The following is a 19,879-nucleotide window of genomic DNA, read 5'->3' as shown; positions in this document are numbered from 1 at the left end:
GAACTAATGTACGAAGTACGCGGGTCAGTTAGACAGCCTGCGATACGTTGAGGACGCAGCAGATGTATATTCAGTTTTCAGAGGCGGACTTTGCGTTTGCGTGAAACATCAAAATTTTTTGTATGTATGTTCCCCTCTTTCGAGTATCTCTGACCTTTCTTTGCTTTTTTTTACTCCTTTCGGCCTGATCGTCTCAGTCAATGCACGTTGATCAGCGTGTCCATTCACAGAACGGGAAGAACTGCTGATGTAGGTACTGCGTATTGTGAACGGGGGTATAAAATCTGTAAAGTGGTGGCTGGGGAATGGTCGAATGGAGGACCAACGGGGACAAGCGCTGGTCTACCTCGGGAGAACTGGAGGAATTTGCATCCGGTTAGCAGATACTTTTCAATCAAATCAGAGATGGGAGAAAAGCTCCGAATTGTAACAGGCTGGGGTCTTATGAGCAGGGAAGATGAAGAGTCACGCAGGCACGAGCAACTCACACAGCTGGTGGAATGCCGGCGGTGGGAGGGAGATCCTATCGATAACGGATGCCCCCCTCCTTGAAATTGATAGTGTACTGGTGTAGTATGAAGTATGCAAGAGTGAGTATCTAGACAAGAAGTTATATATATATATATATATATATGGATGGAGACGACCTAATTCTATATACCATTTTCACTTGAAGTATCTTAATAATAATATGTGCTAATTAACAATATACAGCGTAGATGAGCCCTGGCAAGTTTGCGTTGTTCTTTTTCCTACTGCGGAGTCATCTACTTGCAGGCTTCCAGACTTTACAGTACTAGTACCCTGGGACATAGTGGAGAATTCCACAGAACCATACAACTTCACGGCCTCGATACATGGAACCACACTTACTTTACTTAAACACCAGACAATGATATTATTATGCTGATCCAAGAAAGCGCGAGAGAACCGCCCATGAAATGCTTCCATCGTTCACATTCTACAGACCAGAATCTCCTTTGGACAGCCCCTCCGGAAAGAACAACAAGTCCCTAATGCATGCAACGAGGATTTCGGGCAGCAGAGTGATTAAAAAAAACAACATCTGGCGACTTCCATTCGTCCTCAGTCAAACATCCTCGGATAACTGTAAAGACTGGCGGGTTTCTGAGCTTCTGTTGTTGTCCATTTTCTTCACCGCATCGAAGGCGAAGACTTTGCCTCCACCTATGAGAGCGCGTGTTGGCATTCGAGACCCATCATCATGCTTACTGGCAGCCATATCTGCTACGTAGCTCTCTACGACTATGAGTCTGTCCTCTGTACCTCGAGGCTAGTAACAACTCCTTACGATGTCCGAGAACAGAGTAGTTAAAAGCCTAACTCATCACCACCCGCTGTGCTTGAGCATTGACTCCTGCTATTGACAGTGACAGATCGAGCATCGCTCAGGCAGTCTCCCCATAAACCATGCATGGCACGGCCATTCCCGTTCTCCCCCACCGCGGACCTATATGCACCCTAGGCTCGAAACTTGGATAGAGGTACAGTTAGAATGTGGGTCCCTCTGTATGGCGCGTCTGAGCAGACAGGACGGTCACGATACCCCTGTTGTTGCTTTGTCGGTGAAGCCAAATTTGGCCTTCAAGTTCACGACCATCCTTCGGCTGCAGTTTTAGCATCAGGCATCCCAGGTTGTTAAAACTGGACCAATGCAATTGCTAGTCATTTCTTTCTTGTTGTTGAAGACCAGGAAGAAGTACGGGATAAATATGCGTACATAAAGGCCTTCACGTTCTGGTTCAGTCTCTAGCGCATCCGTGAACACATCTACACCCCACTAACATGACTCCGTTTCAAGAAAAAGATCGCCTCCGCATAACCCAGGAGCACTCATAAGTTATACAATGTCCAGACCCACAAGGCATGCCCTAGAATGAGCGGAGCAAGCCCAATCCCCGGTTCCAGGCGCCCCTCAAGACGGCCTTCGCCATAGCATCTGCATCGCGATTATTCCTCCGAGGTACATGCCAGAACTTGATGGTTAATTTTTGTCTCTCCAAATCCTCCGTGAGACGCTCAATCGCCTTGAAATGTTCCCAATTCGCCACATCCAATCCCCTGGAGTTCTTCCATCCGTTCCTCTTCCATTTGGGGAGCCATTCGGTGACGCCGCGGACCAGATACTCCGAGTCGGACTTGATGACAACCGCGCTAAGAGTGATCCCTTGGCCCTCAAAGAGAGATTTGACGTGCACCACGTCCAGCAATGCTCTCATGCAAGCCCGTAGCTCGGCTACCTGGTTCGTGTGGTGTCCTTCTCCCTCAACGGGCACAGCGGTGTTCAGCGCGTTGTTATGACCCCAGAACACCCCATACGATGAGCGAGCTCCGTCTTTGCCGTTCTTTGAGCATGCTCCGTCAACTGCGACCACGATGTGGTCGCTGTGGCTCACATGAACTTTGCAATGTGGACACTTGCGCCTGGACCCTGGGCACGCAAGGTACACCCACGGACCTCGGGGCACCTCGATGTCCGCCAGTGTGAAACGGTCTGGGTAGACGTTTTCAGGTCGAAAAGAGAGCCCTTCACCTCGGTGATGTAGGGCATGCACTAATGACACAGATGCTGGTCCTGAAGAAACAGAGGAACGGTCATCGTGACTGAACAGAGTACTTGCGCCATGACTGAGCGAAGAATGCACACTGTGTGTGTCATCCGTATCAGAGTCCTGCCCGGTCTGTATCAGTTAGCCTCTGAACTGTCCTATTCCCAGGCTTCACTTCTGCCATTGTCCCTGGAAACGACGTGCACAGAGATGTTGACAGGGTCAAGCAATAACAGAAGAGCTGAAAGTCGTATCTTACATTGCGAGCACGATAGTTCGTTCTCCTCTGCTGATAATCCCTAAGATAAGGCATGTTGCTCAATTTCACTGTAAGTTTGTCGTAGTGAAGTCGAAGCTGGAGAGAGAGAAAGATATGGAGTATATAGAAAGCACAGGGATTCTAAGAAGCAAAGAGAACGAGCAAAGACGCAGCGCGTCAGGGAGCATTAACAGATACAATGTAATCCCCCAGTCCATAAGGTCCCTATCTGGCTTTCCCTCAATAGGCAAAGACTCGCAAACGTCATACAATATATCGACCTTGGGCGTTCTTGGACTAACCAGACACGGATATATTGATCCCGGCGGTCCTCACGAACTCGCTGCATCCATCTATTCTGGTTGGTTGGTCTACAATGCGGACCAACTCTACTACAATAAGGTAATTGATTAGATTTGGTCAGCTTTCCTAAGGTACTCAGTAAGGTAGTCTTGCGGTGACGGCGAATTACTGGAACAGGTATAACGTCCCTCCCTACCCTTACTCGAGAAAAGCGCCCTCTTGCCGCTGGACTTGGCGTGCGTGTTCTTTAAAGTCGCCTTCCATCACTGCTTCAACTTTGCTGCGCACTTCAACATTCTGGTTCTGCGCTTTCCCTCCTGGCCCGAGAGATTTTGGCAATTGCTATCAACCCATTCATCATGCCGCGCACATTGCGCCACCAGCGTAGTCTGATTCTCCGAGCCATCCCTGCTCAGTACTCAGGTGGTTTATTCAGCGTCCCTACCAACTACTCTTAACTGGGCGAACACCGGTCATGTTGACGCTGTAACCAGTTTCTTGCACAATTATGACATTCATCAACAGATGAAGGGGCCTGGCATCATGATCGACTTCTGCAAAGAATGGGCAATCCTTTAGCTTCACCATCTCATACAGACATAGGCTTGGTTAGTTTATAGGCAGCGGCGCTCTGTATCTAGAACCGTCTTGGGAGAGCCTTTTGTCTGTGTCATTGTCGGTTTCCTCTTCATACTAACCTGATTGTTCATTAGTTCCTGTCGACTATGTTGGTCACGATGAGGCGGTGTTGGCCTTCCGATTCATACTGCCTCTTAGTGTTGATCGGAGTCTCAAAACTACCTAGCTTAATCTTATCCACGACTCTATTCCGAGACATCGACTTGATCAGACCGCTGCCTACGGAGTGTATATATACCTGGTACTTGACTCACTTAACTCACACGGTCGGTCAAACTCAACAAAACTCAACAATCTAGGGTGAGGATACGCTCAATCGCATCGGCTGTGACACTGTCGTCCAGCTACCGTGCGATCGTACCGTAGTTTTTTTTGCGTACGGTAAAACCGCACATGTATGCTCAGTTGCTCACCCAAGGCCGTCTATTCCAAAGTAGAAGTTCAGGGTGACGACAATGGCACACGAAGAGCACAACATCAACTGGAGCATCCTAGCTGCTAATCTCATCCACCGCTCTCCCTCCTACCCCGCGGCAGACCTAGTCTCCAATCTGTACTTTCGGTTCAAACCTACGCAAGGGCAGGAGATCGGCTCCTTTATCGAATCCTTTGTGAGGACCCTCCAAAAACATACGGAGGACGAGCGCCGGAAATATCCCGACCGATACTCACCCTTCACGCCGGAAGAGCTGGTCCTGAGCAACCAGGTGGCGGAGCAAATCCGCCCCCTCGCCCACCGATGGTGCAAGGCCTACGACTGGCCGCTGGAGGATAAGGTCCGGAAGACAGAAGGGCTGTGCCGACATGTTGACAGCGAGAGCTTTGCCTGTGGGTGTTCCCTGCCCTACCACGAACGGAAGGGAGCCGCTTTCCAGCGGTCGTACCGTAACAACAGTTGCTACGGTTTTTATGACGAAAACACCGAGGTGTTTTACAATTTGCAGGTGCTGGACGCACTCCTTGTTTTGGGGGAGATGGATACGGTGCTGCGACTGTGCGCGACACCAGATAACAATCTGAAGGAATCGATGCTTGTGCGTCATTGTCAATGTATGGTGAGTGGGCGTATTTTTCCAGGCCTGGTCCTGTAGTCCTTCTTCAATGTCAAAAAATGGGCAGCTCGTCTAACTGATTATAGGCAGCGGATCTTGGCTGGAACCAAGTCTTTGAAGGCGCTCTAAACATCTACCTCCTTCTCAACATCCTTTACTGCTTTCCCGAGCTCTGGGACCCTGCGTCCCGGCAAGCCCGAAACAAGAAACGGACCGACGAGTACCGCGCCACGCGGATGTATCAGCAGACTGTCAAGCTCTGGACCGACGACGGGTCGGAAAGCGACGTCTCGCGCCACCCTCACCGGCAATTTTTCGGCCTGGATGGCAATTTCAGCTTCTCGTTAAAGATCGCGCGCGGTTGGGATCGGCCCGTCCTTGCCCAGCTGCGCGAGGAGCTGGCAACGGCCGGCTGGTGGTCGAATAAAACGCCAGAACAGATCTCGGAGCTTTCCGTAGAATTCCCCTATGGCAAACTGCCTTTCGAGGCGTTCTTGGCTTGCGGGAAGGGGGGAGCCGCCGGTGTCCAGCATCAGACCCGAAGCGCCGTCGACGTGGCGCGGGTTGAAGCGTATCTTCGGGCGAAGAGGTTGCCACAGGAGCTAGTTCTGCAGATCACGGCCTGCACAGAGTATGATCGCTCGCGTTCGCGTTCGTGGCTCCCGGTGCCACATGATCCGCTTCATCGACGGAACCGCAGGCAGCTACGGCGGCATTTGGACCACTGCTGGCGGATAATGGTCCACTGCAATATGCTGGCGCGGGAACTGGGCACCAAAATCGACTGGGAGTTACGGGTGGTCGAGGCGCTGGACCGCATGGTGTCAAGTCCGGCGGGGATGAAGCTATATGAACGTGAGGCGCACGAGTCGGGTGAATCTTGGCAGACGACGCTGAGAGGAGGGAGTGGTGAACTTCCGTACAGTATCCCGGACCTGGATTAGACCGCGGAAAAGCAGGACCAGTCTCGGTCGATGGATCCACTTTGTACATATCACTATGTAATGATACTCTCTGAAGTAGGAGCAATACCTGGTCACCGGGGGATGTGAAGATATGCAATTCGCAATTCCTCCAGATACACCTGCAATGTCAGTGAATAGAGTACAAATATCTCATCAAAGAATCCTGTGAGCTGAATTGGGTCTCAATATTGCTCCAAAGCATACATGCATATACCATCCTCGCCTGCTTCAAGCACATAAGACAACAAGGCTTGGTCAAATCCAGTCCGTAAATTAGAGACCTATCTGCCGCAGACTGCAGTCTCCAAAATAGACTCTGCACTAGTCACGTCCCACCGCTGCAGGAGTAGAGCTGAAGGATGGAGTACCTTGTTGGTGGCTTTGCAGAGCCGATACTACCTACTATACTTACCCGTCGAAACTAGTATCTTGAGGGCACTAAGTCTTTCTTGCAATGAGACGCGGTCATACGTGCTTATGTGTGTCGAGAGCAAGCAGGACCGTAATATCATTGTCTACAGTAATCGCGAACGCACATAACCCACGGATCAGAGGAATCAATAAAGTACAGAATAAGACAGCTGGCCGAGGTGTATCAAGAGAGACCGCAGTGAAAAAGGGACACCGGATAAAGGGCACAGACAAAACGAAGATACCCACGAGATACATGTAAGCCATACAATAGACGATCATTTCCCGCATTCGAAATTCAATGACGAATTGCGACGATCCCATGAGGTGAAGTGACGGTATCCTTCAGTAAAAGCATCGAGCTCAAGGACTTGGAGACGCGGTTGTTGAGCGAGAAGTTGATGGTTCTTCGCCGTAGACTTCAAGGTATTCTCGGCGGTACCGCTCACGATCCTCTTCAGCTTGTCTGAGGTATTTCTAGAAGGGCTGCGTTAGCTCCATTGATCTCCGGTTCAGAGCTGCCAGCTGAAAGACAGAGCCAAACATACCTCCTTCTCCGTAGATGTCAGGCCTTTCCATTCCTCTGTTACGCGCACTGCGATATCCTTGGCCTTCATATATTTGAAGTCGCCCTCGGCAGTCCGGTCCAGCATGTAAAGTAGGTATGCCGTACGAGGCCGCTTGACCTGCCGATCGTCATGGAGAAGTCGAAGAGATGTGTTCTTAATCTTGTTGAGTCTGCGGCGTGCTGCATTGGCTTCTCTGATCTGAAGAGGAGTGTGCTGTTGGATCCATGCCTCATAAGCTGCCGCATTGGCAGCTTTATTGGCTTCTGCCTCGACCGCAATACGCTAAATCGTACATCATCAGTGATTGTACAGTGGTGGCTTGATCTATCCCGAACGTACCTCGCGCTCTTCCGCACTGATCGTCTGTGCAAGTTGGGAACATTGCATGACGAAGTCTGGTCCTTTGACGCCGCGAGCCTGAATCTCTTTGGCGACCGTCGCGATGGCGAGATTCCAAGGATTCTCGATCAGCTTCTTGGGGGTTCCAGCGCTGTCTTCTTAAGCTGCTTGACCAGTTCCTTCATCTTCTCAGCTTTCTTGGCTTCTTTCTGCTTGTCCGTCAACTTCTTGCGGGTTTCGGCTTAGCTTTAGCCGTGGCTTTCGAGCTGCGCGTCTTTGTGGTCTTCTTGCCAGTCTTGGATCCTTTCGACTTTGTTGTCTCGGTCTCGTCATCGGGAGTACTTGTAGTCGCAAAGGAGTTGATTAAAGGCCGCGATAGAATGACTGAAGGACGGATTGTTGTTTTCGCAGTCGGGTTCACGAGATGACGGTTCGTAGAGAGACAAATGCGCCGGACAAGGCCATTGGCGATGGCCACGCGAGAGGGACGAATCAAGGCATTGCTGCGATGAAGGTATCGGAGGATGCCGCCTCCGCCTTGGATTATATTACGAGGCATTGATTCTGAGACTCACAGCAAAGTTATGCGCACCAATATCCCAAGAGTTGACGTGGAAGAGTAATCCAGGAATCGCAGTAAGATGGGCAGGTCTCCCTAGCTAAGCAAGAGCTCTTGGCTGCAGTGGTGTGGTTAGCTCCTCAGATGAAACCGGGGGCTGGGTCACGTCCTTGGTTCGTTTGGGGAATTCCGAATTGGGATAGTACATCACGTGATGTAGATCCTTACATTGCATCACGTGAGACCTGCTGCGGGCATGGACGATTGACACTACTTCAAGATAGACTTAAAAGAAGAACCGCAGCCGCCAGCGAAAACCAATCACTTACATTGCCACCAACTCACTCACTACCAGTGCCGATTATTGATTGCCCGTCAACAACAGTTCAACACCCGATGGAAGGGTAATAAATTGCTTTACTTTTCTGACTACGTGCTCGAGTCTTTGGAGTTTCAGTAATACTCACTCATCGTTGGCCTGCAACAATGGCTCGCCACGGGGATACTCGCTCACCATCACCTGTAGGCAGCACGTTTTCTTCATCCAGACGGAGTCGCAGAGATGATGATCGCTACGAGAAGAGCAGGCGAGATGATGGGAGGAGTTATCGAAGATCTCGTAGCCCTGAGGTATGTTTCTTGCCGTTTCAATCGCGCAATTTTATTTGGCTATCGTCATCCTAACTTCACGACTCTCATAGAGACGTTACCGCGACCGCGACCGTGATTCATACCGGAGACGTGACCGCTCCATAGACAGACGCGATGATCATCGGGATGAAGATAGCTATCGACCAAGCCGGAGGGATCGTTCTCGCGATCGACGCCGATCAAGAGATAGAGGCGATGACCGGGATCACCGCCGGAAAAGTCGCGAAAGAGATTATCGAAGCAGGCGAGATGACTCCCGCGACCGGGCTCGGAGGCGAACAGACGATTCTGCTGACTTGAAGCACAAGTCTAGACGGGACGATAGTCGGACGAGAAACCTGGATCCCAAGTCGCGAGAAGTAAGTTTGACTTATAATGCTTTTGAAAATATCTATGAATCCGATGCTAATAAGTGAATAGACCTCGAAGCCATCCACCCCTGCGCCCGCAGCTCCAACCGAGGACGAGAAAAGAGCTGAAAGGCTGGCGAAATTGGAAGCCTGGAAGCAAAAGCAAGCTGCTGAGAGAGAACGAAAGCAGCGTGAAGCCGCTGCAGCTGGCGGAGCAAGAAGTATCTTGGAGGAGATAGATCGAAAATCGGGTTTATCCCCGGCTGTTGGCTCTCCGCAATCCCCAGCGACGCCTACCACAGATGCCACTCCTGCTCCATATGCTGGCAAATTTGATCCGAAGGCTATTGTACGAAATGCGGCACCGGCCCCAAGTGCACCTGCTGTGCTTGGTAACGACGTTGCCGTTCCTCAGTCTGCCAAAGCGTCCGCTTCCTTATCCTCCATGAATAATCATGTACAAGCTAACAAACCTCCAGCCGCCATCAGCACCGCTCCATGTAAGTTATCTATTCCCACCATAAGATTGTTTCAAATTGCTAATCATTTCTTGTATAGCTACGTTGACAGCAAAACGGAATGTTGGCGGTTTCGGGTTAGGCGCCAAGCAAGTTGCAGATGCCGAGAAATCGTCAGCAGTTAAGACTCTCGGTTTTGGTGAAGAGGAATCCAAACGAAAGAAATTGGAGCGTTTGCCGACCCCTCCACTAGAGGACGCGAAAGACGAGACGGCGGCTGTGGATGCCGCCGTAGAGGATGAAGATGATGTCGACATGCAGGACGGTGGGACTGAGGAGGAGAATGCGGCTGCCGCACGAGCTGCTGCGGAACGGCGCGAAGAACGCTTGCAGAGTGAGGCTCTGCGGGCCCAGTCAAAAGAGGCTGCGCCTCAACCCAACGGTGATGTCGAGATGAATGACGTCCCTCACCAACCAGAATCCGAGAAAATGGAGGTTGATGCAGCGGAGGAGGAAGTTGACCCACTGGATGCTTTCATGTCGGAACTGGCCGAGACCGCTCCACCAAAGAAGACAACTGGCGCCAGATTTGCCAAAGCGAAGGAACAGCAGCCCGAGGCGATGTTCGGCGACGACCACGATGTGGATTTGACCGCTGTGGGCGAGGGTGACGCTGATGACTTTCTTGCGATTGCTAACAAAGCTAAGAAGAAGAAGGACATCCCGGCCGTTGACCATGAGAAGATGGAATACGAGCCCTTCCGTAAGAAGTTTTACAACGAGCCTTCCAACTTGGCTGAAATGACCGACGAAGAAGCTGCCAGCCTACGGCTGGAACTTGACGGAATCAAAGTGCGCGGAGTTGACGTGCCCAAACCAGTTATGAAATGGTCCCAGTGCGGGTTGGGCGTGCAGACCTTGGATGTTATACATAAACTCGGTTACGAGAATCCTACCTCAATTCAATCGCAGGCTATTCCTGCGATCATGTCTGGCCGCGATGTGATCGGTGTGGCCAAGACTGGATCAGGTAAAACAATTGCTTTCCTGATTCCTATGTTCCGACATATCAGAGACCAACGGCCGCTGGAGAACATGGAAGGACCTATTGGGCTTATTATGACACCGACACGTGAGCTTGCGACTCAGATCCACAAGGATTGCAAGCCCTTTTTGAAGGCGTTGAATCTCCGGGCCGTTTGTGCTTATGGCGGCGCTCCTATCAAGGACCAGATTGCCGAACTGAAGCGTGGTGCCGAGATTGCTGTGTGTACACCGGGACGGATGATTGACCTGCTGGCGGCGAATGCGGGCAGAGTTACTAATCTGCGAAGAGTCACTTATGTTGTTTTGGACGAGGCGGATCGCATGTTTGATATGGGCTTCGAGCCCCAAGTCATGAAGATCATGGCCAATATCCGACCTGATCGACAGACGGTGCTGTTCTCGGCCACCTTCCCTCGGAACATGGAGGCTTTGGCCCGTAAGTCGTTGACCAAGCCGATCGAGATTGCTGTCGGTGGCAAAAGCGTTGTCGCTCCTGAGATCACCCAGATTGTGGAGGTGCGCAACGAAGACACAAAGTTTGTACGACTATTGGAGATCTTAGGCAACTTGTATTCGGACGACGCCAACGAGGATGCACGTGCTTTGATTTTCGTTGACCGTCAAGAAGCTGCGGATACTCTCCTCCGAGAGCTGATGCGCAAGGGTTATCCTTGCATGTCTATTCACGGAGGCAAAGACCAAATTGACCGAGATTCTACGATTGAAGATTTCAAGGCCGGAATCTTCCCCGTTTTGATTGCCACCTCTGTCGCTGCCCGAGGTCTAGACGTGAAGCAGCTCAAGCTCGTTGTTAACTACGATGCGCCTAACCATCTGGAAGACTACGTTCACCGAGCCGGACGAACTGGCCGTGCTGGCAATACGGGAACTGCAGTCACGTTCCTGACCGAAGAACAAGAGAGGTATTCGGTGGATATCGCCAAGGCTTTAAAGCAGAGCGGACAGCAGGTGCCTGAACCCGTCCAGAAGATGGTCGATTCCTTTTTGGAGAAGGTTAAAGCGGGCAAGGAGAAAGCCAGCGCTTCTGGATTCGGTGGAAAGGGTCTGGAGCGCCTCGACCAGGAGCGAGATGCAGCTCGGATGCGAGAACGGCGGACATACAAGACAGGCGAGGAGGGTGAAGATGAAGAAGAAAAGGAAGACAAGGCCGAGAAGGCGGACGAGCGGTTCAGCAAAGTTATGTCCTCGGTGCAATCTGCCGCCGCCGCCGCTGCACCAACTCCCTTGCCCGGTGTTCCCAAGGGTATCGATCTTGATGGTAAGATTACGGTGCACAGGACCGAGAAAGACCCGGCGGGCGCATCGAAGAACCCATTGGACAAGGTGGGCTCGGCGGTCGCTGATATCCATGCCCGTCTCAGCCGTGCTGGAGTCATGCGGTCTGGGGTGCCGATCGATAACCGCGGACCCGATGCGGGAGCTTTCCATGCAACGTTGGAGATCAACGATTTTCCTCGTAAGTTATTCCCTGCAATATTCAATCAGAGAGGAGTTGCTAATAGGTTTTCGCACTACAGAAAAAGCTCGTTGGGCCGTTACCAACCGTACGAACGTGGCCAAGATTCTGGAGGCTACTGGCACCTCTATCACCACCAAAGGAAGTTTCTATCCTGCCGGCAAGGAGCCTGGCCCGGGCGAGAACCCGAAGCTATATATCCTTGTTGAAGGTGAAACGGAACTCACCGTGACGAATGCCATGCGGGAGTTGATGCGGTTGCTCAAAGAGGGCACCCTGGCCGCTGCCGATAGCGACGCAAGAGCACCAGTGGGAGGACGATACAACGTTGTCTAAGACTACACCATTAGCTGGTCTGTATCATATTCGTTATGGTTTGATGTTTATAGACATACATTGTCAAGTGCCTCGATTCATAATGTGTAAGCAGTATAAGCATGAGTAAAGAAACATCAAGATCTATACAGTGATATTTACGCCAGTATACTCCAAGAAACACCAACAAGTTCAACGTAGGTCATGTAGGTCGATGACTTCTTTCAGACTAATTCCACCTCCTCGCCTCACTCGACTCATCCATATGCCTAGCAGCAGTCTGCTCCCTACTCACTTCGCTCAAGGTCTTCGCCTGGGTCTGAGCCTTTTGCGCCGCCAGTTTCGACCCTAATTTCCCCTTTTGCGCACTCGCCGCCGACTCAGCTCGTTTCTGGCGCCCTCCAGTTAGCCAGCCACCTTTATATGGCATGCATGCATCAAGGGCTGTCACACTCACCTGTGCCGCAATCGCAGCATTCGTCCGCGCATCAGCCCGCTCCGCATCCGGAACCTCCGGCGCAGCCTCGCCTAGTGTCCTCCCCGGTGACTTGAACGGCGCCTTTGATTTCGCGGGGAGCGGGGCGCGCGGGGCGGCGTTGGGCGGGGATTGGCGGGTGAGCCGAGGACGCGGCCGGGGCGGGAGAAGGGCTCGGCTTCGTTTTTGGAGGTGGAGCAGAGGTTGCCCATTTGTTTTGGGTTGGGGTTATTGGTGTTGTAGTGCTGGGTGGTGACGAGCCGGGTGCGATGGGATACGGTATGGATATGGACTAGGATGGGTGGAGCGGGGGTGGTTCGGACAGGGGATGTGGAATAACAGCGCTACGAAGCGCGACGGATGGTTTCGTTTGAGATGCGATGCAATTCGTTTACGATGTACAGGAGAAGACCCGATATCCTTGATTTGAGTGGCGCCCTTGGTGGTGTAAGTGCGGAGTGTCTGTTATGTTGGAGACTTGGAGACTTGGTGGAGATCAGGGCGGAATGACGATCCGGAGGAGACCAGGGGCGGTCAGCACGTGGCTGTCAGTCAGCCATGGACCATGCCATTGCTGAACAGAACAGGGCCACCAAAGATGAGTAGCTAGATAGTAGGAGTAGATCCTCAAGAACGGAAAATTTCCCTCATACTGTGGGTTTAAGATTTAATGATACAATAGTCTTCTTAGACTCAACAAAGGCGAGCCGCAATGGCGTCAGATAACTACGGATCGACCGGGGGACGAGCTTCATTGAGACTAATCGAAACAGTCTAATCTTACGAGTCCTGAGAAGTTAAGGTAAGAACCTTACTAGTTAGTGGTAAGCATAGACAAAGAGAGCATTGTAACCACAGTTTATACAGTTCAAGCTCCTGGCAAGTATATCAGGCAACAAGGCACCCATGAAGCGTACCTGAGGGGTCGATATCTTATCGGAATCGATTACCTAACACAAAGCGGTATAATCGGGCAGAATCAGACACTGGTGGAGGGATTTTTCCACTTTAACCATGGAAAAGACCCGGATTTATTCTCGATGCAGTGTAAATGTAGACGACTGGCGTGATCGTTAAGAGCTTTCAAGAGACCAATACCTCTCACGTAGTACTTGAATTTTTCCGGTTAACAGTGTTGCTCGCTGATTTGCGAGTCGGCAACGATAAGCGGACGGGAAGATAATAATTTGCAGGCCTGACAATTCAGGCGGTACGATTCGCCGGCGGGGAGCGGACATGACGCTTTTTCCCCAAGGTCCTCAGTAAAGATTAGGTGCTTGCTCGCAGGGTCCTCACTCTCCTTCTCGCTCGTGTTTGATTGTATCCAGTCGCTGTGTCTGGATGGGGTCAGGTAGCACCCCACGCCCCTTATGAAAGAATCTTATTGAGGTACGTATTATCCTAGGCTCAAATGCGAGTCCTGCGCTAATCCTCATGTCTAGGTAGTCCCTGTTTCCCTCAGGGTATTACCAGGATCCATTTCCCTCAGGTTGCTCGCACAGATCTGGATGTCACACTTCGTCCAATATATACACGTGGGAAGCTCCCAAGGTCCTCTTCGACTTGCACACTGCAGGCGGTCAATCCTATGCTCTGGCCTCGATCGCTTCATTCCTACGATTCTCTCAGCTTAACTCAATTCTCCCATTATTGCGTTTGCAGCAGTGATTGATCGCATTGTGGTAGGTGCTCGCCGCTTTGTACCTGTTGCCTCTGCCCTGCCCTGCCCTATGCAGCCAATGTGGGACTGAGTCGTGCTAATTGCTAAACGTCCTCAGTGCTATCATCACTTCTCTTGATCATCTCCCCTCCTGGTTTCGTTTCCTCTTCACCGTGTTCCCTATTCTTCATTCTTTAGGCCTGAGAAGATCTCATTGCCAGCGGATCTCCCCTCTCCATGTCTTCCCACACTAAGAAAGATGATTTCTGCCTCGAATGTCACTGGGAGGCCTTCCATCTAGATGGTAAGGACTCCCAGGACGGCGCGGAGACCTCCGCTCAGCCGCCAGAATGGAGTTGTTTGGACGAAGATCATCATCACACTTCGCTGACGCATTGTGCCACAATTGACGAGGCGTGTTGCGATGCTGATGACTGTTCCGTCAACTGTCCTTCTGTCTGTGACGGCTTCGGAGAATGTGATGAGGCAACTGCCTGTTCTGTATCACACTGTGACGACAAGAATTGCAAAAGCACGGACGCTGTCTGCTTCGATGAGCACTGCTTTAGCTTCGCCGACCACAACGGCCAGACGGCCGATCATAACAGTCTAGAGTCACTGCTGGGACTGGGGCAGCCGCTGTCGCTGGAAGCCTGCGACCTACTTCCGTCATCGACCATCGATCAGAATCAAATGCCGCCGCCATCGAAACCTACAGAAAATGCCACATCGGGCCTTGTCAACACATCACAGTCCGCGGACGCCCTGTTTCCGTTCCCAACAACGTTCCATCACTGTCATCCTTCGTATCCTCACTTGCACTGTCATACTCTACCCCGGGACTCGCACAATCACCTTGGGGATGTGCCATTTCCCCTACCTAATAATGTCAATCCGGCGGATGTATTCCAGATGCTTGGAATGTGCCCCAGCGTGGCTGCCTGTCCTGAACCCCACACCCACGAGGACCAGAACTGCCACATTCATCTAAGCAAACTGGACAACCGGTCGGACGACTCCTTCACGTGCTTTCACCTACCGCCCACTCCCAACGATTCGTCCAAAGCGTCAGTCAATATCAACGGGAATGTGCCGCTCAAGGGACCATGCCGGTCGCATCATCGGTGTCGAGTTCACCCGCACGCGCATGTTCACCCATACGGACCATACTCCGCGTATTCCCGCCATTCCCGATCGAGCGTGAGTTCGCAACTGACATCCAGTCCGGGCGAGACACCCCCGCCTTTGGAGGGTGGTGCCTCATCGGTATTGACCAGTCCGGGGTTCTCTTCCGTCGGCGGGGAGGTGCATGTTTGCAAATGGACCACCACGAGCCATGGTGTCAAGAGATCCTGCGGAGCCACATTTGCGGAGGCTTGTGCGCTCCAGGAGCATCTAGTTGCAACCCATATGTGGACCGTGGAAGGGGCAAAGGGTACCGGCTACTATTGCTGTTGGGAAGGATGTCATCGCCCGGACGAGCCTTTCTCCCAAAAGTCGAAGCTGCAGGGCCATTTCCTGACGCACAGTAACTGTAAGTTCATAAGCTTGTCGGGTTCGAGCCGAATCTGACAGTATTTCTCCAGATAAAAACTTCAAATGTTCGGTTTGCGGCAAGCTGTTTGCTCGGCAAGCGACGCTGGAGCGACACGAACGAAGCCATCGAGGCGAGAAGCCGTACAAGTGTACGGAATGTGGCAAGTCATTCACCGACAGCAGTGAATTAAGTGAGCTACCTGATACTGTGTCATTGGTAGGATGCTGACTCGATAGAAACGCATTCACGGACGCATACGGGCGAGAAACCGTTCAAGTGCACATTTCCCGGATGCAACTTTCAGACGGGCGATGTAAGTCGCTTCCTTTGGGGAATGGCATGTAGGCATGTACTAATATTAACATCTACAGTCGTCCAACATGTCGAGTCATCGGCTAAGTATGTCCCTCGCTTATTGGTAGTAGTACATGACTAACGAGTACAGCTCACGGAGAACGAAGACACAAATGCAATTTTCCTGGATGCAGCAAAAGCTTTACTCGACCTGGTACGTTATTTTACTTGACCCTTGGCAGGTTGGCAGGCCAGTGCTGACTCCGTCTGTAGACCAATTGAAACGGCATATGCGCACGACACACAAAGCAGACAGCACGGCCTTCCCATCACCGTCGCCGCTGTCCGACCACTTCGCATTTCCCCTGGGCACTGTTTGATCAATACCTTTTCTTCATCACATTGGAGTTAGACAAGGCGGTATACGGAGTCTGGGTATAAAAAGTTTATGCAATTCTATGCAATTACCCGGCGTTGGAGGGATTGCTTTCAAATGATGATACCAACCAAATGATATGAAATGGAAATGTATATACTGGCAGCAGCGCAGCTAGCAGCTAGCAGCTATAATGACTCCTTCAGTTATTCAGCATGAGCCCTCTCCTCCAAAACTTCCACAGCATTACTCAACTCCCTCACCCGCTGCCCAACCCGTCTCCGCACCTCCTCGCGCACCCGCGCCGGGATATCCGCCGGATCGAAATTAGTATTCACCAACTGCCCCCTCTCGTCAGTATCACCCTGCTGCGTCTGCTGCGGCGCATGCGACTCGGCCGTGGTCGCGATATCGGTCGTGTAGAGGCTGTACACGGCAAGCAGCTGGTTCAGGGCGTCGCGGGCGGACTCGCGGTCCGAGGCGGCGTAGATGGTGGAGCTGGCGGTGCTGTCTGTGGCGATTTCGAATTCGTCTTTGGCGGTTTCGTAGCTTCTCTCGTTAGATTATTTGCATTTGCATTGAAAGGGGTAGGGAAGGGAAGGGAAGGAGTACAGTTCTTGGAGTTCTTCGACGAGGAGGTCTGCTTGGGATTTCCCGGTGGAGAAGGGTCTTGTTGATGGGGGAGATTTCTCGAACGAAGATCGAGTTGCGAAGGGTGGTAGCCTCAACGGATGGGTGGATAGAGGTCGGAGGGCGATGGACGATGTGATGGAGGCGCGGAGGACGCGGGACTGGGAGGGTAGAGGTTTGGCGAGTCGGGGGTTAAGCGGAGGGTTGAGAGATTGAGTCGGAGGGGAGTCATTTTCTTTGTATCAATTGATTCGGCCACGAATATCCGCCACGAAATATGGATGAACGAGAGGTGAGGTGGAATTGGAGTTGAAGCTGCGGAGGTGAGGAATGTTGACGATGATGACATCAGTTACTGTTTCGTCTCGTGTTCCCGTTACAAGGGGACAATGTACCACCTCGACACCGTTACTCGGTAGACAATTCGATGCATATGTACAACAACAATTGATGATCTATGTACGAGAGTAGACTACTAGAATCCCATTTTCATGCCGCCATTGGCACATACCACACTCCCCGTACACCACAAACCATCGGCCGTACACAGCATCCCCACCACCCCCGCAATCTCACTGGTAAACGCCGGCCGCCGCCCACCCATCTTCTCCCTGATCAAGCGGATCTGCTCCTCACTCAACTCCTTCATCTGCGGATCGTCCTCAACCATCTTACTCAGCGGCGTCGCATCCTGGAACCCCTGCATCTGCTTCCAGAACTCCTCCCCGGTCGCAAAATACATATCCCCGATGACAGGGCCGGGATTGACCGCGTTGACGGTCGCGCGGTCGGCCAGCTCCCGCGCCCAGGTGCGCGTCATAGCCTCGATCGCGGCCTTGGTTCCACCGTAGACACTCTGGCCCGCGAACCCGATACTCGAGGAGACGGAGGAGATGTTGACGATGCGGCCAGAGCGGTCGGTGGGGAGGAAGGGCGCGCAGGCCTGCGTGAGCAGCAGCGGGGCCAGCACGTTGATGCTGTAGTGCCAGTTGAAGTACTCGCGGTCGATGGGCCCTTTGCCGGGTCGTTGAGGAAGCGGTCGGCGCTGACGCCGGCGTTGTTGATGAGCACGTCGATCTGGAACTTGCCTTCGGGCGAGGTGAAGTGTTGTTTGGCCGCTGCTAGAATCTGGGGACGGCTTCTTCGGCGTGGAGGAGGTCGGCCTGCACGGCGACGCAGCGGATCGAGTGCGTTGAGGCCAGCGAGGCGCAGAGCTCCTCTGTGCGAGCGCGGGAGGATTCAGAGGTGAAGTTCAAAAGGAGCGAGCAGCCTTTTGCGGCGAGGTTCCGGGCGATTGCCTCGCCGATGCCTGGTTCGTTAGCTGTAGCCTGTGACGAGATGGTGTAGACTGTAGACTTGTAGACTTACCCCGTGAGCCCCCGGTGACGATACCGAATTTTCCTTCCAAAGGTCGCGACATTGTTAGTCTGAGTGTATGATTAAAAGGATATGCTCTCAAGGTAATGAATTAAATGCTAGGTAGTTATATAGAGGTCTCTAGTTGCAACCGTCCAAATCATAGTGTCGCGGGTCACCCCACGTTAAATACAGCTACAGATAATCACGCGGCCACAGCATACAAATCCAGCTTCATCCCACCAGACAGTTTAGTCCAGTGAGTAACGTTGCACGGGTAGACTGCGGATAGAAAGATAATAACCGAGTCTGTCAGTGGATCTACGTCTCCACTGTCTGTACCACGGAGAATTTCCCGTTTGGGTCTCCGGTGGTTCATATCAGTTCATCAATATCTCGACTATTGACCAGATCACTGATGGATCTTCAACCGCTTAAATGCCTGAGCATTCTCCTGGATCGCCAGCTCAACCGGTAACCTCTCCATACTACTCGCCCCAAAGAAGCCATGCACCCCCGCGTCCGACTCAGCACATACTCCGCGTCCTGGGGACCCGCCAATGGGCCCCCATGACACAGCACAATCACCTCAGGATTAACCCTGACAACTGCATCGCGGATCTCCTGAACAACACCAACACAATCATCCAGCGACAGCGCGGTCTGCGCCCCAATCGTCCCAGACGTGGTTAGCCCGACATGCACGACGATGACGTCCGCGCCCGCGCGCGCCATGCGCTCCCCCTCGTCGACGGTAAAGACATACGGCGTCGTGACGAGATCCATCTCGTGTGCGAGCCGGATCATCTCCACCTCCCGGTCGTAGCCCATCCCCGTCTCCTCGAGATTCTGCCTGAATTTCCCGTCGATGAGCCCGACCGTCGGGAAGTTCTGCACGCCGATGAAGCCTAGCCCGCGCAGCTGCGCCAGGAACGAGCGCATGTCGCGGAAGGGGTCTGTCCCGCAGACGCCGGCGAGGACGGGCGTGTGTTCCACTACGGGGAGGACTTCGTTTGCCTTTCCATTGTTTTTTCTTTTTTTAGTTATGCAGTGAAATTGTAGAGTGTAGTGAGACGAACCATCTCGACGACGACCTGGTTGGCATCCGAGTATGGCATCATGCCTGCCAGCGACCCTCGCCCGGCCATTCGGAACCGGCCCGAATTGTAAACGAGGATCAGATCCGCGCCGCCTTTTTCGATGAATTTGGCGGAGAGCCCGATTCCTGCGTATCGTACGGAGTATATCAGTTAGATTGGGCGTGAGGTGGTGAGTGAGTGCAGTGGGACGAACCAGCTCCTGCGCCGACGATGATCGAGCCCTCGGCGATGGTCTGGCGGAGTCGAGCAAGCACTTCTTGACGGGTTGTTGGACGAGGCATTGTGAAATTATCTTGCTTCTAGGTTGCTTCCGCTCTTTCATGTGCAGGCATAGAGGAGAGACAGAAGGAGGCAGATTAAATGCGGATGCATGGTGTGACAACCCCGCCTGCACTGCGTCATTGATGCTTAGTTGGAGCAGCTGCAGGAGGAGTCAAATCCACCTTGCTCCGGTCTATCTGAAAGATAGAAATATGGCCAGGTTGGA

At 52.4% G+C, this 19,879-nt stretch overlaps 9 protein-coding genes across 9 annotated transcripts; 3 read left to right on the top strand and 6 right to left on the bottom strand.

Annotated features, from left to right (window-relative positions):
* Positions 1 to 1,892: 1,892 nt before the first annotated feature.
* Positions 1,893 to 2,620, bottom strand: P174DRAFT_460444 (putative ribonuclease H1; the record flags this gene model as incomplete). The annotated part of the gene is made up of 3 exons (XM_024829887.1): positions 1,893 to 2,422; positions 2,476 to 2,575; positions 2,615 to 2,620. 3 exons carry the CDS (start codon positions 2,618 to 2,620, stop codon positions 1,893 to 1,895), a joined length of 636 nt encoding a protein of 211 aa, XP_024682963.1.
* Positions 2,621 to 4,226: 1,606 nt separating this feature from the next.
* On the top strand, positions 4,227 to 5,767 carry P174DRAFT_431295 (uncharacterized protein; the record flags this gene model as incomplete). The annotated part of the gene is made up of 2 exons (XM_024825684.1): positions 4,227 to 4,826; positions 4,910 to 5,767. 2 exons carry the CDS (start codon positions 4,227 to 4,229, stop codon positions 5,765 to 5,767), a joined length of 1,458 nt encoding a protein of 485 aa, XP_024682962.1.
* A 468-nt stretch (positions 5,768 to 6,235) lies between these two features.
* P174DRAFT_441651 (HMG-box domain-containing protein) lies at positions 6,236 to 7,799 on the bottom strand. The gene is made up of 4 exons (XM_024827373.1): positions 7,333 to 7,799; positions 7,108 to 7,262; positions 6,748 to 7,050; positions 6,236 to 6,676 (listed from the first exon to the last, which is right to left on the bottom strand). The coding sequence occupies exons 1-4, from the start codon at positions 7,664 to 7,666 to the stop codon at positions 6,563 to 6,565; spliced, it is 906 nt and encodes a 301-aa protein (XP_024682961.1). The 5' UTR covers positions 7,667 to 7,799; the 3' UTR covers positions 6,236 to 6,562.
* Positions 7,800 to 8,152: 353 nt separating this feature from the next.
* Positions 8,153 to 11,985, top strand: P174DRAFT_369256 (DEAD/DEAH box RNA helicase; the record flags this gene model as incomplete). Its single annotated transcript, XM_024822267.1, has 5 exons — positions 8,153 to 8,296; positions 8,368 to 8,676; positions 8,738 to 9,167; positions 9,226 to 11,649; positions 11,711 to 11,985. The coding sequence occupies 5 exons, from the start codon at positions 8,153 to 8,155 to the stop codon at positions 11,983 to 11,985; spliced, it is 3,582 nt and encodes a 1,193-aa protein (XP_024682960.1).
* A 57-nt stretch (positions 11,986 to 12,042) lies between these two features.
* Positions 12,043 to 12,911, bottom strand: P174DRAFT_441649 (uncharacterized protein). Its single transcript, XM_024827372.1, has 3 exons — positions 12,592 to 12,911; positions 12,422 to 12,523; positions 12,043 to 12,355 (listed from the first exon to the last, which is right to left on the bottom strand). The coding sequence occupies exons 1-3, from the start codon at positions 12,649 to 12,651 to the stop codon at positions 12,194 to 12,196; spliced, it is 324 nt and encodes a 107-aa protein (XP_024682959.1). The 5' UTR covers positions 12,652 to 12,911; the 3' UTR covers positions 12,043 to 12,193.
* Positions 12,912 to 14,194: 1,283 nt separating this feature from the next.
* Positions 14,195 to 16,416, top strand: P174DRAFT_180347 (C2H2-type zinc finger protein). Its single transcript, XM_024821253.1, has 6 exons — positions 14,195 to 15,633; positions 15,686 to 15,826; positions 15,873 to 15,949; positions 16,008 to 16,035; positions 16,082 to 16,144; positions 16,204 to 16,416. Exons 1-6 carry the CDS (start codon positions 14,337 to 14,339, stop codon positions 16,308 to 16,310), a joined length of 1,713 nt encoding a protein of 570 aa, XP_024682958.1. The 5' UTR covers positions 14,195 to 14,336; the 3' UTR covers positions 16,311 to 16,416.
* On the bottom strand, positions 16,401 to 17,097 carry P174DRAFT_441647 (uncharacterized protein; the record flags this gene model as incomplete). The annotated part of the gene is made up of 2 exons (XM_024827371.1): positions 16,401 to 16,855; positions 16,919 to 17,097. Coding segments are annotated over 2 exons (522 nt in total), but the record flags the coding sequence as incomplete, so codon positions are not given.
* Positions 17,098 to 17,411: 314 nt separating this feature from the next.
* P174DRAFT_512522 (SDR family NAD(P)-dependent oxidoreductase) lies at positions 17,412 to 18,422 on the bottom strand (the record flags this gene model as incomplete). The annotated part of the gene is made up of 3 exons (XM_024831886.1): positions 18,305 to 18,422; positions 18,073 to 18,245; positions 17,412 to 17,981 (listed from the first exon to the last, which is right to left on the bottom strand). The coding sequence occupies exons 1-3, from the start codon at positions 18,354 to 18,356 to the stop codon at positions 17,412 to 17,414; spliced, it is 795 nt and encodes a 264-aa protein (XP_024682956.1). The 5' UTR covers positions 18,357 to 18,422.
* A 282-nt stretch (positions 18,423 to 18,704) lies between these two features.
* P174DRAFT_460436 (TIM-barrel enzyme family protein) lies at positions 18,705 to 19,673 on the bottom strand (the record flags this gene model as incomplete). Its single annotated transcript, XM_024829886.1, has 4 exons — positions 18,705 to 18,780; positions 18,807 to 19,309; positions 19,372 to 19,517; positions 19,586 to 19,673. 4 exons carry the CDS (start codon positions 19,671 to 19,673, stop codon positions 18,705 to 18,707), a joined length of 813 nt encoding a protein of 270 aa, XP_024682955.1.
* Between the last annotated feature and the right edge of the window lie 206 nt (positions 19,674 to 19,879).

Source organism: Aspergillus novofumigatus (assembly GCF_002847465.1).
Source record: "Aspergillus novofumigatus IBT 16806 chromosome Unknown P174scaffold_4, whole genome shotgun sequence".
NCBI classification, from domain to species: Eukaryota; Fungi; Ascomycota; class Eurotiomycetes; order Eurotiales; family Aspergillaceae; genus Aspergillus; species Aspergillus novofumigatus.
This window is presented reverse-complemented; position numbering and strand designations above follow the sequence as displayed.

Coding starts and splice junctions, on each gene's coding strand:
- P174DRAFT_441651 (XM_024827373.1), bottom strand. CDS start 7,666: ATGCCTCGTAATATAATCCAAGGCGGAGGCGGCATCCTCCGATACCTT. Junction 7,051..7,107: donor TCAGTGCGGAAGAGCGCGAG/GTACGTTCGGGA, acceptor TGTACGATTTAG/CGTATTGCGGTCGAGGCAGA. Junction 6,677..6,747: donor TGACATCTACGGAGAAGGAG/GTATGTTTGGCT, acceptor CAGCCCTTCTAG/AAATACCTCAGACAAGCTGA.
- P174DRAFT_441649 (XM_024827372.1), bottom strand. CDS start 12,651: ATGGGCAACCTCTGCTCCACCTCCAAAAACGAAGCCGAGCCCTTCTCC. Junction 12,524..12,591: donor CCTTCTCCCGCCCCGGCCGC/GTCCTCGGCTCA, acceptor GCGAAATCAAAG/GCGCCGTTCAAGTCACCGGG. Junction 12,356..12,421: donor ATGCTGCGATTGCGGCACAG/GTGAGTGTGACA, acceptor GGAGGGCGCCAG/AAACGAGCTGAGTCGGCGGC.
- P174DRAFT_180347 (XM_024821253.1), top strand. CDS start 14,337: ATGTCTTCCCACACTAAGAAAGATGATTTCTGCCTCGAATGTCACTGG. Junction 15,950..16,007: donor GCAACTTTCAGACGGGCGAT/GTAAGTCGCTTC, acceptor TAACATCTACAG/TCGTCCAACATGTCGAGTCA. Junction 16,145..16,203: donor CAAAAGCTTTACTCGACCTG/GTACGTTATTTT, acceptor CTCCGTCTGTAG/ACCAATTGAAACGGCATATG.